The sequence below is a fragment of the Aedes albopictus genome, chromosome 3 (assembly GCF_035046485.1).
Source record: "Aedes albopictus strain Foshan chromosome 3, AalbF5, whole genome shotgun sequence".
Taxonomy (NCBI): domain Eukaryota; kingdom Metazoa; phylum Arthropoda; class Insecta; order Diptera; family Culicidae; genus Aedes; species Aedes albopictus.
Genome location: NC_085138.1, coordinates 44,729,681 through 44,744,984, shown reverse-complemented (window position 1 = coordinate 44,744,984; position 15,304 = coordinate 44,729,681). Strand labels below are relative to the sequence as shown.

Genomic DNA, 15,304 nt, shown 5'->3' with positions numbered 1-15,304 from the left:
TGATGAACAGTAAGCAGGAAAACATTCTCAGACCATATCGGAAGGCCTCCCTCCGGAGGTGGCTAAGTATAAAAGTTACCCAAACCTATGCATGCGACATATCAAATATGTAGTGGCATTTTGGATATCCCGATGAACAGTAAGCAGGAACGTATTCTCAGAACATATCTAAACCGGTAGTGATCCGGAACCGGTTCCGGGTGTCCCGCCGGAAATGGCCAAATACAAAAGTGAACCAAACCCATGCATGCGACACATCTAATCCTGGATTGTTAGGTATCTTGATTTGGCAAAAAAAGTTTACGGTCATATTTGGAGCAACCGGTAGTGTTCCGCAATCGATTACGGGTGCCCCACTGGATGTGTCAAATATAAAGAAGAACCAAACCCATAAATGCGACACATTAAATGACTTTTTAGGTAACCTGATGAACGGTTAACAAGAAAAAAAAAATCATAGACCATACTTTGGAAAACCAATAGTGTGCCGAAACCGGTTCCCCGCCGGAAGTAGTCAAACGTAGAACGGAACTAAATGCATGCACGCAAGATATTAAATAACAGCTTCTTCGATAACGCGAAGAACGGTCAGCAAGAAAATAGCCTCAGGCCACATTTAAGACTACCGGTAGTGTTCCGGAACCAGTTTCGAGTGTCTCGCCGGAACTGGCGAAATGCACAAATGAAAGCACACCCATGCATGCGGTACATCAATTCGCGACTTTTCAGGAAAACTGATTAACAATTTGCATGAAAGTAGTATAAGACCACAACAGGGACTATCGGTAAGCGGCAAAATGTGAACCGAAACTGGTAAATTGTGAAATTGAACCAAACCCATGCGTGTGGTACCATAAAACCACACTAATTTGACAATGATTGCAGTCAAATTACCTGGGTAAACTTTTAATTCGATAAACTTACTCTATTTTAGTTTTTGTTTAGATTTTAGGGTTTGTTTTTGAGTACAAATCCTACAGGTTCTGTGGTGGTACGAATTAATAGCTTGTTTATTTTACGATTGTTGGCTTCCGAAGTTCACTGCGGTTGATCACCAAACAGATCAGGTGTCGGAAAGCACTAAATTTGAACTTCCGGAAATAACAGCTGCACGAGGAGCCGCTGCGGGTGTGAGTAACAGCACAATATCGGATCATTCGTATTGCGACATTGTCGAATTGAGAAAAAATGTCGTATTAAAGAGTGATGAATACGCAGGGTTTGACAGTACATGAAATAGCAGCTTTTTTGATAACACAATGATCGATTTGTAAGAACATAGCATCAGATCATATTTTAGACAACCGGGAGTAGTTCTGGGTGTCCCACTGGAAGTGATCAAATGTAAAAGTGATCTATACCCATGAATGAGATAAAGCTAATCATGTTTTTTAGGCAACCTAATGCTCGTTAGCAATGAAATAGTTTCAGACTATATTTGGGAGCCTCGGTAGTGCTCTGGAACCTGTTCCGGTACCGCATCGAAAGTAATTAAATGTACCACGAAATACATTACATCCCGGCTTCTTAATAACCTGAGGAACGGTTAGCTAGAAAATAGGCTCATATTACATTAGAGACTGCCGGTAGAGTTGCACGCACAACCAGCGTTTGGTACTTCACCGGAACTACGAAAGTAAATAAAATCAATGCATGCGATAAATATGTGTAAGAGAACAAATTCTTGACAAATTAAACCCACATACAAACAGACGTCTCACTATACTTCCCAAGCAATACACATGTTATATAAGAGGTACAACAGCGGTTGTTTTGGTTCTATAGAAGTAAATTTGACGTAATTCTAACATTATGCTGGAATAACGTCAAATAAACTTCTATACAGCTAAAACTTGCGCTGTCGTAACCTTTATATAACATATGTGTTGCTTGGGTTACTACCTATCAACGGTCAATAAAATATAGCCTAAAATGTGCAGAAAAAACTTTGTCGAAGACTGCAAAGTGATCTGTGATTGTGTAAAAAGTTATATCTTAGCTTGTTAGTATCGTCTTGATATTGATCAGCCTCCAGTGTTGGTAAAGGTGCTCAAGCAGTCAACTGATAAGTCTGATATTACTCAGCTCGCTTATATGTTAAACATAACGTCGGACTATGTGCCATCAATAAGTTTTAAGTCAATTCAATGATGGCTTTGATAAAACGCTTGCTTTTCTTTAAAAATATCAAGATTCAGGAACACTTTGACTTACGTCGACGGAAAGATCGTGAGAACATATTCGACGAGAAAGGCACCATCACCACTAGGTGGATTAATTTGGTTTTTTTTTGTTTCACCGCTGCAATTCAGACGAATTATAGAGCATATTTTTTTTATTTAGGGAGAATACATTTTATTTGTACGCAGTTCATTGTTCATGGAGCATTCAAATTTATATGGCGAATTTCTCGTTTTTCCTTATTGCAAAAAAAAGCTTTTCAAAAAGACACAAAACCTTTTTATTTTTTCAAAAACATGCATATTTTACATAAAAATATAAAAAAAATAACACCTAGGCATGTCAAAACCATGGAATTCGACACAGGATTGCAGTAAACCAATCTAAAATCGAAAACAGCAGGCAGCTCTGAAAAAAAAAGAAAAAAAAAAAACGTTAAAAGTGGCAAAAGTTGGAAAAGAAATACATATTTAGAGTTTGGTTTTAACCCACATAGCCAAAGAGGGTAGCCAGGAACAGAAATAGCAGTGAAGTACAGCAAAGCAACCAATAGTGCAACAATTCTGGAAAGAAAAAGAAACAAGTATCACGGTTATCAATGGAGTCGAAACTCTCAAGGACAGAATCAATGTATGTATATGTATCAATGAGTATCTTACTTAGACACAATTTCGAAAAAACACTGAGTTGCTTTTGCTATACTCGAGTATTGCTCCAGGAATGGCATTTTGGAGTCATTAGGGAACTTCTGCAACGGTTCCTCAACGAAAGAATTCGGATTTTACTGCTTTTATCATTACAAAATACTCATCCGTCTGTGTCGTGAAACCCTTAAAAATTAAAACTTCCCGACTTGAAGATTCTAACAAAAATATAACATAATTGTAACAAACCATGATATGTATAACTCATTGTGATATAATCATGTTTAACTTCATTGGTGTTTAAAAATATTATAACTCAATTGTATCATGTTATGTTATAAATGTTGTTCGATAACTCATTGTGAAATAATTTAGTTCTGATTCTTTGACATTCAGAACATCATTTTGCACAATTTGATCAAAATATGATAGAAACTAGTTTTCTTGAAGCTAAAATTTATATCATATTGTGTTATAATTTTGTTCTGATTATAACAAAATAGGTCATTTTTTATTAGACCGGTGTACTTACAGCTTTAGTTATTTTAACATCATCCTGCATCTAGTTTATAACAAAATAAGTTATAGAAAAAAATCATATCATCATAACACAATGTGTTGTAAACTTGATATATTTTTCTAGTCGACCAAGAGAATGGCCGAAGGCATAATGAAAAGAATTACCAAAGATATTGCCGCAGGTGTTGCTTGAAAAAAAAATGTACGAAAAGAATTGCAGAATTAATTGATGCCCTCCATTGTTAATCACTTTCACTGGTGCTCTCAGTGCCGGTCGCAGTGGTTCCCGAACATTGGCTTGTCTGACCACTACTGGAACCGGGTTGGCTGCTGCTGTCGATATCTTCAATAGCCCACTTAATCTTCTTCAGCTGACTTCGCGAGTAGATCCGGTTTAATTCAATGCCATGTTTCTTGCACCACGCCACGACGATGCGTGGATCGATGTAAAATACCAAAGTGGTGATGGCTGATGGTTTTTTCCTTTCTGCTTCAGCTTTTAGAGTTTGTAATTTGGCTTCTTCGTTTTTATTATCCCTTTCAATTAACTTTTCAAAAAATTGATGGGTAGCAGGGCTTTTTATTAATTGCTCAGTCTTACGAATTTTTCTTTCTATTTTTTTATCCTTTTTCAGATGGTTGCACAGTTTGGCCACCTCTAGGCAAGACTCCTCGAACATATCCACTATATCGTCCGTGGCGAATTCTCCTCTTGTTTTGCTGATTTTTTCTCTTTTTTTGTTGATCATTTGCTCCATCAAATCCGTTGCCCTGAGGGTTCGGAACACTTTGGTTGTGAAATCTTTATCAATCTTTTTTAGCCAACCGTTGATCTTTCTGGGCTTTATCAAGTCAAATAGTTTAGCCGAGGGGTCGGAGTTATTCTTGTTCAGTTTCTCCAACACTTCAAACGCCCCCGGATCGATTTCCTTCTCGTTTCTATAGGGTTGGTTCCCCTTACTTCGAAAGTCGAACTTGATAACATTCTTCTTTAGATCGAAATGCTTAAAGCGCAGTGAACAGCACCCAACGGTGTCCGGGGAATCATTTCTCTCATTTCCCACTCTAAACAGGAACGTATCAATAAAGTACACGGCTAATCCTATCTGCTGCTCAGTTGGGTCGGTTGATGTCCAATATGCACGATATTGTTGGCGAATGTCGCCGATGTGGTATCCGAGCTTCTTCGCAACGTCAAACTTTGCGCGATCCGGTTCATCCATTTTCACGGTTAACGACTGGTTCGCGGTTTCTCCCTGGACTGAATGCGCTTCTGGCTTGGGGTGCGATGATAAAGGCCTTCATCGCGCCCGTTGCATTCTATGATAACATTATCAGTGATTAGGGCATGAATACCAATGGTGAACCCTTTCATTAAAAGCAACGATTTATAATCTATCATGTCCAGCAAGTTTTCTGAATGTTACACGCGTATTGTTCCTCTAACTGCTTTGGTAAGTACAGTGGATCATGTATAACACTACTTAACGAAGTGTTCAAAACTATCTTGAAATGACTCATGAGGGGAGTACAGATTACAGTCTAAAGTTCATTGTGAGACTAACTACTATTACTATCAAGAGCTAAACTTCAGGTTAGCTTGGACAACTCTCAATGACCCAAAGGTTAATAATAATATATAGTAGAAGTCCTGAACTCAAATGTAGTTTGGCTGACCCGGAATATCCCTGTAGTGTCTCTAAATGATATTTGAGATTTCAAGAGCTCCGCGGACCCCAGCAGATTATGCAATACTATTTTTTACACGAACACATAAAAATTATTCTTGTAGATTTGAAGGACTTCACTATAAAACAGTTTGAACGACCGTGAATGTCCCAAAGGTTTATAATAAAAAAGTAGACTTCAGATTGCTCCAGTAACTGCGATTGATTATGCAGCGTTACCCAGTATAACAGATATGGGTACTGTTACGAGTGTAGATCTGAAGTCCTGAACTTCAAGGTAGTTTGGCTGACCTGGAATATCCCTGTAGTGTCTCTAAATGACATTTGAGATTTCAAGAGCTCCGCGGACCCCAGCAGATTATGCAATACTATCATTTTTGGTGAAAACACAAAGCTATTATTGTAGATTTGAAGGACTTCATTATAAAACAGTTTGGACGACCGCGAATGTCCCAAAGGTTTATAATAAAAAAGTAGACTTCAGATTGCTCCGGTAACTGCGGTTGATTATACAGCGTTACCCAGTATAACAGATATGGGTACTGTTACGAGTGTAGATCTGAAGTCCTGAACTTCAAGGTAGTTTGGCTGACCTGGAATATCCCTGTAGTGTCTCTAAATGACATTTGAGATTTCAAGAGCTCCGCGGACCCCAGCAGATTATGCAATACTATCATTTTTGGTGAAAACACAAAGCTATTATTGTAGATTTGAAGGACTTCATTATAAAACAGTTTGGACGACCGCGAATGTCCCAAAGGTTTATAATAAAAAAGTAGACTTCAGATTGCTCCGGTAACTGCGGTTGATTATACAGCGTTACCCAGTATAACAGATATGGGTACTGTTACGAGTGTAGATCTGAAGTCCTGAACTTCAAGGTAGTTTGGCTGACCTGGAATATCCCTGTAGTGTCTCTAAATGACATTTGAGATTTCAAGAGCTTCGCGAATCCCAGCAGATTATACAAAACTATTATTTATGGAGAAAACACATAAAATTATTCTTGTAGATTTGAAGGACTTCACTATAAAACAGTTTGGACGACCGTGAATGTCCCAAAGGTTTATAATAAAAAAGTAGACTTCAGATTGCTCCAGTAACTGCGATTGATTATGCAGCGTTACTCAGTAAAACAGATATGGATACTGTTACGAAAGTAGACCTGAAGTCCTGAACTCCAAGGTAGTTTGGTTGACCTGGAATATCCCTGTAGTGTCTCTAAATGACATTTGAGATTTCAAGAGCTCCGCGGACCCCAGCAGATTATGCAATACTATCATTTTTGGTGAAAACACAAAGCTATTATTGTAGATTATAAATCATTATAAAACAGTTTGGACGACCGCGAATGTCCCAAAGGTTTATAATAAAAAAGTAGACTTCAGATTGCTCCGGTAACTGCGGTTGATTATACAGCGTTACCCAGTATAACGGATATGGGTACTGTTACGAGTGTAGATCTGAAGTCCTGAACTTCAAGGTAGTTTGGCTGACCTGGAATATCCCTGTGGTGTCTCTAAATGACATTTGAGATTTCATGAGCTTCACGGATCCCAGCAGATTATGCAATACTATTACTTATGGTGAAAACACAAAGTTATTCTTGTAGATTTTAAGGACTTCATTATAGAACAGTTTGGACGACCCTAGATGTCCCAAAGGTTCATAATAATCTAGTAGATCTCAGATTGCTCCGGTAACTGCGGTTGATTATACAGCGTTACCCAGTATAACGGATATGGGTACTGTTACGAGTGTAGATCTGAAGTCCTGAACTTCAAGGTAGTTTGACTGACCTGGAATATCTCTGTAGTGTCTTTAAATATCACTTGAGATTCCGGAGACACTGATCTCAGCAGATTGTGCAATACTATTATTTATGACGAAAACACATAAAGCTATTCTAGTCAATTTGAAGGACTTCATTATAGAACAGTTTGGAACATCTAGAACATCCCAGTATATAAAACACCTTTCGATATACTTGACGAAGGCTAAATGGATACATATAAATGAAACCCACATCCAGGTTCAGCTTTTAGAACACCTGGTATGTCAATTATTTCATTTATCCAAATTTCATGGTGTTCAGGAGTTCCGGGATATCAATGAAGTCCCAAACATAAATATTCCCATTTTTTTCCTAGTAAAGGACTTAACTTGCAACAACTTTGTTTAATCGAATGGGTGAATTTATACAGCCGTTTCTATGTTGGGATCATATATGACCCTTCCGGCTCCAAAGGGTAAAAAATACTCTGATTGAAAAACCAGTATGGTATCCGGATTTAATTTTCTTTACCAATTATTGAATAACAAGTTCCTTTTCTTAACTACATATTGCAAACAAAATTGGTATGGAAATTTTCAAAAAAAAAACAAGGAAAAACTTCTGAAAGGTTTCACCAAAATGCCTAAAGGGGTGTAGAACGGCATTCCGGTATATGCAATAGAGCTTGAATTTTTTGAACCTCAGAACATTTTTCATATCTCACAATGTCTGACAACCGTTAAAGAACTTCTTGTTACATTGCGGAGCACCATGGATTACATCAATGATAAGCAGCAAGCCTAGATTCAATGGAGGTTAGAGTAGATTTTGCAGACCTTAAAAGTTTACCTCTAGGGCATTCTACAAACCTTAAAACGTGGAGTGGACCTGGTGTGGTGGTTGAACGCAAGACTATCACGCCGAGGACCTGGGATCGAATCCCACTCCCGACATACCAACAAAATGTGGGTTCTTCCTTCGGAAGGGAAGTAAAGCGTGGGTCCCGAGATGAACTAGCCACGGGTTAAAACTCTCGTTAATGCAGACAAAAAAAACCTTAAAACGTTCGACAACCATGAAAAAGACTTCTCCTTGCATTCCGGAACACCTTGAACAACAGCAGATCTAAGCAGCAAGTATGAAATGAATGACGATTGAGGTAGGTACTGTGGAACATGAAAATCCTGAACTCCAGAACATTTGGCATATCTTACAGTGTCGTACAACCACAGACATTTAGGACTACCATGGATAACAATGACCGATGACCGCTAACGGAGATTGCATGGTGATTGCGATAGATTATGTAGATCTTGAAAAACTTGAACTCCACGATCTTTTACACATCCCACAATGACGTACAACCTCAGAAAGGTTTCCTCGTAACATTTCGGAGTACCATGGATAACAATGACCGATAATCGCTAACGTAGATTCAATGGGGATTGCGGTAGATTCTGTAGACCTTGAATGCCCCGAACTCCAGTAGACTTTACATACCTTACAATGTCGTACAACCTCAGAAACATTTTCTTGTAACATTTCGGAGTACCATGGTAAAAAATGGCCAAAAACTGCTAACGTAGATTGCATGGCGATTGCGGTAGATTCTGTTGATCTTAAAAGTCCTGAACTCCGGAACATTTTACATACCTTACAATGTCGTACAACCTCAGAAAGATTTTCTCGTAACATTTCGGAGTACCATGGATATGAATGACCGATAATCGCTAGGGTAGATTGCATGGTGATTGTGGTAGATTCTGTAGACTTCGAAAGCTAAATTCCAGGACATTTAGTATACCTCACAATGACGTACAACCTCAGAAAGATTTTCTCGTAACATTTCGGAGTACCATGGATAACATTGACCGATAATCGCTAACGTAGATTGCATGGTGATTGTGGTAGATTCTGTAGACCTTGAATATCCTGAACTCCAGGCCATTCTGCATATCGTACAATAACATACAATCTAAGAAAGATTTTCTCTTAACATTTTGGAGTACCATGGATAGCATTGTCCAATAACCGCTAACGTAGATTCAATAGCGATTGTGGTAGACTGTGTAGAACTTGGAAGTCCTAAACTTCAAGACATTTTGCGAACGTTGAAATGTCCCGTAACCGTAAAAAGTAGTTCTCTTTCAATTACAAAGCAACTCGAAACATAACGGTCAAAAGTCGCAAAGTTATATTGAATTGGAGCTGCGGTAGATCCGGTTGACCATGTGAGTCTCAACTCCAGGATAGTTTGGATATTCTAGAACATCCAAATACACTCAAAACAGCTGTCCGCCTATATCTTACGGCTCTAAGAGTATTTTGCATAGTTCCCCCAGGAATTAATTGCATTGATTCCATTCAGGTGCCTACAGATCATATGACTTAAGTTCCATAACTTATTGGATGCCTTGGGGTGATCTAGGTTTATTGGGCTCCTGGATGAATTTCCGGAGTTATTCCCGGAGAAACTCCTGGAGGAATTCCTGGTGATATTCCGGGAAGAACTCCTTTAGGAATTCCCGGAGGGTCTCTTGGGGAATTTCCAGAGGAACTCTTGGAGGAATTCCTGGAGGAACTTCCATAGACGTTGCATCAAAAAAGAAGAAGAAAAAGAGTATCTTTGAAAGAATATAAAAAAAATCCTGTAATATTTTCTGCAGGAATTCATAGCGGAGTTTATGAATCTATGGAAGGATTATAAAATGAATTTTTCACGAAATTTCTGTAGGAATTTTAAGTCCAATTTCTCAAGGAACTACTGGATAAATTCCTAAAGCAACTCAAGTAATTTTGGAATGTATCCCTAGTGGAATTGCTATAGAAATCCCGGGATAATTTTTTTAATGCAATCGATGGAATCCTAAAAGGGTTTTCTGAAAGAATTTCTAAAAGAATTCATATTGGATATTCCGAAGGAATCCTTAGAGAAATTACCGAAGAAATTTTTGGAAGATTCTACAAAAAAAAAAGGCTGAAGGAATGAATGGGCGAAGTTCTCAAAACTCCTTTGGCAAAATTTCTGAACTCGTGGAGGAATGCAAGATTTGAAATCTCTGGAAGAAACCCTCCCTAGGGGAATTTCTGAAGAAATTCATAGAGGAATTTCTGAAGCAATCCCTGAAGCAAATTTCCTAATGAACTCTTCGGCGATTTTTTTTTAAGAATCAGTGGGAATTTCTAGAGGATCTCCCGGAAATATTTTCGGAGGAGCTCTTAAAGGAATTACGGGAGGAAATGTCGGAACAATTCCCGGAGGAACACCTGGAGGAATTCCTGGAAGGAGCTCCAAGAGGAGTTCCCAGAGGAGATCCTAAGAGGTTCGCGGAAGAGCTACTGAGAGGAATTGCCGGCGGAACTCCTGGAAGCATTCCCTGTGGAACTCCTTGAGGGATTCCCGGAAAACACTCCTTGAGGAATTCCCGAAGAAACTCCTGGAGGAAATTCCCGGAAAAACTGGAGTAATTTCCCCGAGGATCTTCTGGAAATTCGCGGAGGAACTTCTGGAGTAATTTCCGGAGGAACTCCTGATGAAATTCCCGGAGGAACTCCTGGACTTTAGGAATTCCCAGGGGAACTACTGGAGGAATTCTCGAAGGATCTCTGGAGGAATTCCGGAGGAACTCCTGCAGGAAATTCCCGAAAAAACTGGAGGAATTTCCTCGAGGATCTTCTGGAGGAATTGCCGGGGAAGCTCCTGGATGAATTCGCGTAGGAACTCCTGAAGGAATTCCCGAAGGAACTTTTGGAGGAATTTCCGGAAGAACTCCTGATGATATTCCCGGAGGAAATCCTGGAATTCCCGGAGGAATACGTGGAGAAACCCCCTGATGAAATTCCCGGAGGAACTCCCGGAGGAACTCCTGGAGGAATTCCCGGATGAACTAGTGGAGGAATTCCTGGAGGAACTTCTGGTGAAATTCCCGGAGGAAACCCTGTAGGAATCCCTGGAAGAACTCGTGATGCAATTGTAGGGGAAACTCCTGGAGGAGCTTCCGGAAGAAATTCCTAAAAGAATTTCCGGAGGAACTCCTGGAGGAATTTCCCAAGAAACTATTTGAGCAATTTCCAGGAAACTTCTGGAGCAATTGTAAGAGGAACTCCTGGAGGAGTTATTGGAGAAACTTCTGGAGGAATTCGATGAGGAACCCATGAAAGAATTTCCGGAGGAACTCCTGCAGGCTCATGGATATATGAACAAAAAAATGAGAAAAATTCAGGATCGCCTATTTTCCCGGAAAACGCAGGTGGAAATTCTTTGTTTTGACCTGACACTACTTACTTTGAAAAATCATAACACAAGAACGAAGCATCGAAAGAGCAAAGTTTGTTTCAGAAAATAAAAGCAAATTTTTTCAGAAATTCAAAAAAATATAAACTGGAAAGGTTTTCAACAATATTTTCCACAGTTGAGAAAATTTGTGAAGAAAAGCCGGAAAAAGTATGCCGGAACTCATGGAAAATTTAATAAAAAATAATTTTTTGAGGAGGTTATTTTAAGAGCTTTAATCGCTTAAATTTTTGGAATGTTCTTTTTTTTCGTTTTTGAGTTATGGCCAGTTTGGTTTAAAAACGTTCAAATGTGTCATATTAGCCTTTTTTTTTGAAAAATCATAACTCAAGAACGAAGCATCGTAGAAACAAAGTTTTTTAATAAAAATTAAAGCTAATTTTCTCAGAAATCCAAAGAAAATAATAAGTGGTAAAAGTTTTCCACAAAATTTTCCACCGTTGAGAAAATTCATAAAGAAAAGCCGGAAAAACTATGCCTGATTTCGCGGAAAATTTTCAAAAAAATATTTGTGTGCATGTGATTTCATAAGCTTTGATCGTTTGTTGTTTTGTTCCACAAGCACGGCCAATTTCTAGTTATCTGATGACGCATTTCTGTTTATTATCTCAATTTCTCGGAAACCCTAAAGCTATATAGCTGTATCGAACAATACTGATAAAGCCGTCACAAGGAAAGTTGTAGAACTTTGTCGTCAATAATAATCTTTGGTTTCATTTGATTACTGATAGGTTCCTTATCGTTTATGCACCATTGATGCCGTTTGTCATGTGAATGTTATTGCAATGCTTGAACTTGCCAATCGTTGCAGTTTGAAGCGTGCAGGTGGATGTTGATAACGAAGTTGAAACAGATAAGTTGGCGTGTATGCCGACTGTGGAAGTCTAATTTTCGCGCCATTTATTCATTATTGTGCTGAACTGTTGACAACTTTCAATGAGTTCAGCTAGTTCATATAAATGAAAAACAGAGAGACCACAGACAATGGCAAAGACAGGGAAGACAGGAGGAAGATACGAAAAAGACAGCGAATACGATGCATGCAAAAAAAAAAATACACAGAAAGAAGACAGAGGAGACAGAGTAAAATGAGCAGCCCTGGACAAAGCAGAAGGCGAAGGCAGAAAAAAACACATGGATTACATGAAACATATGGTTAGAAAAGAAAACAGAAACGACAGATTGAATATAGAACACAGAGTAGACAAAGAAAATACATACATGACAGAGAGAATAGAGAAGTCAGAGAGGACGAAGAAGATAACGGAATCGGTAAAAAAAGAATATAGAGATTGATGTCTTCAAACATTCGAAAACAGACAAAAATAATAGAGTAATTAACTCGCACGGAAAGTCGATTAACTGATGAATTTTGTCGCATTTAACAGGGATAAACGTAAAATGCTTCTTTTCACATACACTTACAGATTGAATCGTATAACGTACACTGCTGTATCCGACAAACCACGTAAATATACTTGAATAACATCGTATAACGTAACCCGGATAGTCACAAGAAAGTCGGAATCGTAGAGGCTGATCGCGCGGACAGTTTCAAAAGTCGTACCAATTTCCTCTTGCCTAAATGCATGTTCGTCTGACGCGTGCCAGTTCATTATCTCAGCTTCTCGGATAGCTCGGAGCAATATGGTTAAATCGAGCAAAACTGATAAAGCCATCACAGGGAAAGTTGTCAAAAATTGGCGTCTATATTTAATCAATTTGTCATGACACAATTCGAACAACACAAATGGCTTGCCGTTTCATATGGCATTCGAATAAATTCCTTATCGAGAGCGATTGATTCGAACCACTTCGCACCGCTTTCCGGTTTATCAACATCATCGGCATCGCAAGCCTTGAACTTGCCATTCGTTGCAGTTGGGCGTCGCTCAGGTGTATAAATGTTGATAAAGAAGTTGAATGAAGATAAGCTGGAGTGTGGGCTCAAAGGGGGACTATGATTCTCGCGCCATTTTTCCATTATTGCGCCAAATTGTTGAACAGCTGAAAACATTCAATAATGACAGCCAGAAGCTAAAAGACAGAGATAACATAAACGACGGAAGAGGAAGAGGAAACAGGGAAAATAGAGCGGAAGTAGTAGACAGAAACCAAAGAAGCTAGCTAAGGCAATGAAAACAGAGAAGACAGAGAAGGCTGAGAAGATAGAAAAGACAGAGAAGACAGAGCCTTCTCTGTCTTCATTGTATTCACTATCTTCTTTGTTTTCTCTATCTTTTCTGTCTTCTCTATATGCTCTACCTTCTCAGTCTCCATTGTCTTCACAGTATTCTCTGTCTCTCGGTTTTTCTTTCTTCTCTGTCCTCTCTGTCTTATCTGTCTTCTCTGTCTTGTCTGTCTTCTCTGTTTTCTCTGTCTTCCCTGTCTACTCAGTTTTTCCTCGCTTCTTTGTCTTTTTGTGTTTTCTGTCTTCTCTGTCTTCTGTGTCTGTGTCTCCTCTTTTCTTTTGTATTCTATGCCTTCTATGTCTTTTCTGTCTTTTCTGTTTTCTCTGTCTTCTGTCTTTTCTTGCTTCTGTCTCCTTTTTCCTCTTTGTCCTCTCTACCTTCTCTGTCTTCTCTGACTTCTCTGTCCTCTCTACCTCCTCTGTCTTCTCTATCTTCTCTATCTTCTCTGTCTTCTCTGTCGTCTCTGTCTTCTCTGTTTTCTCTGTTTTAATTCTCTTCTCTATCTTATTTATTCTTACTGTCTTTGTCTTCTTTATATTTCTAGGGCTCGTAGTGTTCTCGATTTCTGGCAGTTATTATTTTAATCTTTGTATTTTTTGTTTCCAAGTCTTCAATGTATTTTTGTCTATCTGACTTCTTATACTCTCAGTCTTCTATAACCCTACTCAAGCATAAGGGTAATTTTTGACCCACACCTTTCACTACATCATCGAGCTGAAAGAAGACAGAGCAGACAAAGAAGACAGAGAAGACAGGGAAGACAGGGAAGACAGAGAAGACAGAGAAGCCAGAGATGACAGAGATGACAGAGAAGACAGAGAAGACAGGGAAGACAGAGAAGACAGAGAAGCCAGAGATGACAGAGATGACAGAGAAGACAGAGAAGACAGAGAAGATAGAGAAGACAGAGAAGACAGAGAAGACAGAGAAGACAGAGAAGACAGAGAAGACAGAGAAGACAGAGAAGACAGAGAAGACAGAGAACACGGACAAGACAGAGAAGACAGAGAAGACAGAGAAGACAGAGAAGACAGAGAAGACAGAGAAGAAAGAGAAGACAGAGAAGACAGAGAAGACAGAGAAGACAGAGAAGACAGAGAAGACAGAGAAGACAGAGAAGACAGAGAAGACAGAGAAGACAGAGAAGACAGAGAAGACAGAGAAGACAGAGAAGACAGAGAAGACAGAGAAGACAGAGAAGACAGAGAAGACAGAGAAGACAGAGAAGACAGAGAAGACAGAGAAGACAGAGAAGAAAGAGAAGACAGAGAAGACAGAGAAGACAGAGAAGACAGAGAAGAAAGAGAAGACAGAGAAGACAGAGAAGACAGAGAAGACAGAGAACACAGAGAAGACAGAGAAGACAGAGAAGACAGAGAAGACAGGAAAGACAGGAAAGACAGAGAAGACAGAGAAGACAGAGAAGACAGAGAAGACAGAGAAGACCGAGAAGAAAGAGAAGACAGAGAAGACAGAGAAGACAGAGAAGACAGAGAAGACAGAGAAGACAGAGAAGACAGAGAAGACAGAGAAGACAGAGAAGACAGAGAAGACAGAGAAGAAAGAGAAGACAGAGAAGACAGAGAAGACAGAGAAGACAGAGAAGAAAGAGAAGACAGAGAAGACAGAGAAGACAGAGAAGACAGAGAACACAGAGAAGACAGAGAAGACAGAGAAGACAGAGAAGACAGGAAAGACAGGAAAGACAGAGAAGACAGAGAAGACAGAGAAGACAGAGAAGACAGAGAAGACAGAGAAGACAGAGAAGACAGAGAAGACAGAGAAGACAGAGAAGACAGAGAAGACAGAGAAGACAGAGAAGACAGAGAAGACAGAGAAGACAGAGAAGACAGAGAAGACAGAGAAGACAGAGAAGACAGAGAAGACAGAGAAGACAGAGAAGACAGAGAAGACAGAGAAGACAGAGAAGACAGAGAAGACAGAGAAGACAGAGAAGACAGAGAAGACAGAGAAGACAGAGAAGACAGAGAAGACAGAGAAGACAGAGAAGA

General features: G+C 39.3%; 2 protein-coding genes across 7 annotated transcripts in view; one reads left to right on the top strand and one right to left on the bottom strand.

Moving 5' to 3' along the window:
• The window catches only part of LOC109401449 (G protein-activated inward rectifier potassium channel 3), a 496,540-nt gene that overhangs the window by 431,231 nt on the left and 50,005 nt on the right, over positions 1-15,304 (top strand). The window lies entirely within an intron of this gene.
• On the bottom strand, positions 2,438-4,626 carry LOC109410474 (uncharacterized). Of its 5 annotated transcripts, none has more exons than XM_062856949.1 (3): positions 3,358-4,626; positions 2,648-2,744; positions 2,438-2,587 (listed from the first exon to the last, which is right to left on the bottom strand). In XM_062856949.1, the coding sequence occupies exon 1, from the start codon at positions 4,565-4,567 to the stop codon at positions 3,587-3,589; it is 981 nt and encodes a 326-aa protein (XP_062712933.1). In that variant the 5' UTR covers positions 4,568-4,626; the 3' UTR covers positions 2,438-2,587; positions 2,648-2,744; positions 3,358-3,586. The 5 variants fall into 5 exon arrangements, with proteins under 5 accessions (XP_062712933.1, XP_062712934.1, XP_062712932.1 ...); XM_062856950.1 differs by having other exon boundaries at positions 2,438-2,589; positions 2,674-2,744; XM_062856948.1 differs by having other exon boundaries at positions 3,510-4,626.

Bases quoted from the DNA above. Each gene is read 5' to 3' on its own strand.
- LOC109410474 (XM_062856949.1), bottom strand. From the start codon at position 4,567: ATGGATGAACCGGATCGCGCAAAGTTTGACGTTGCGAAGAAGCTCGGA.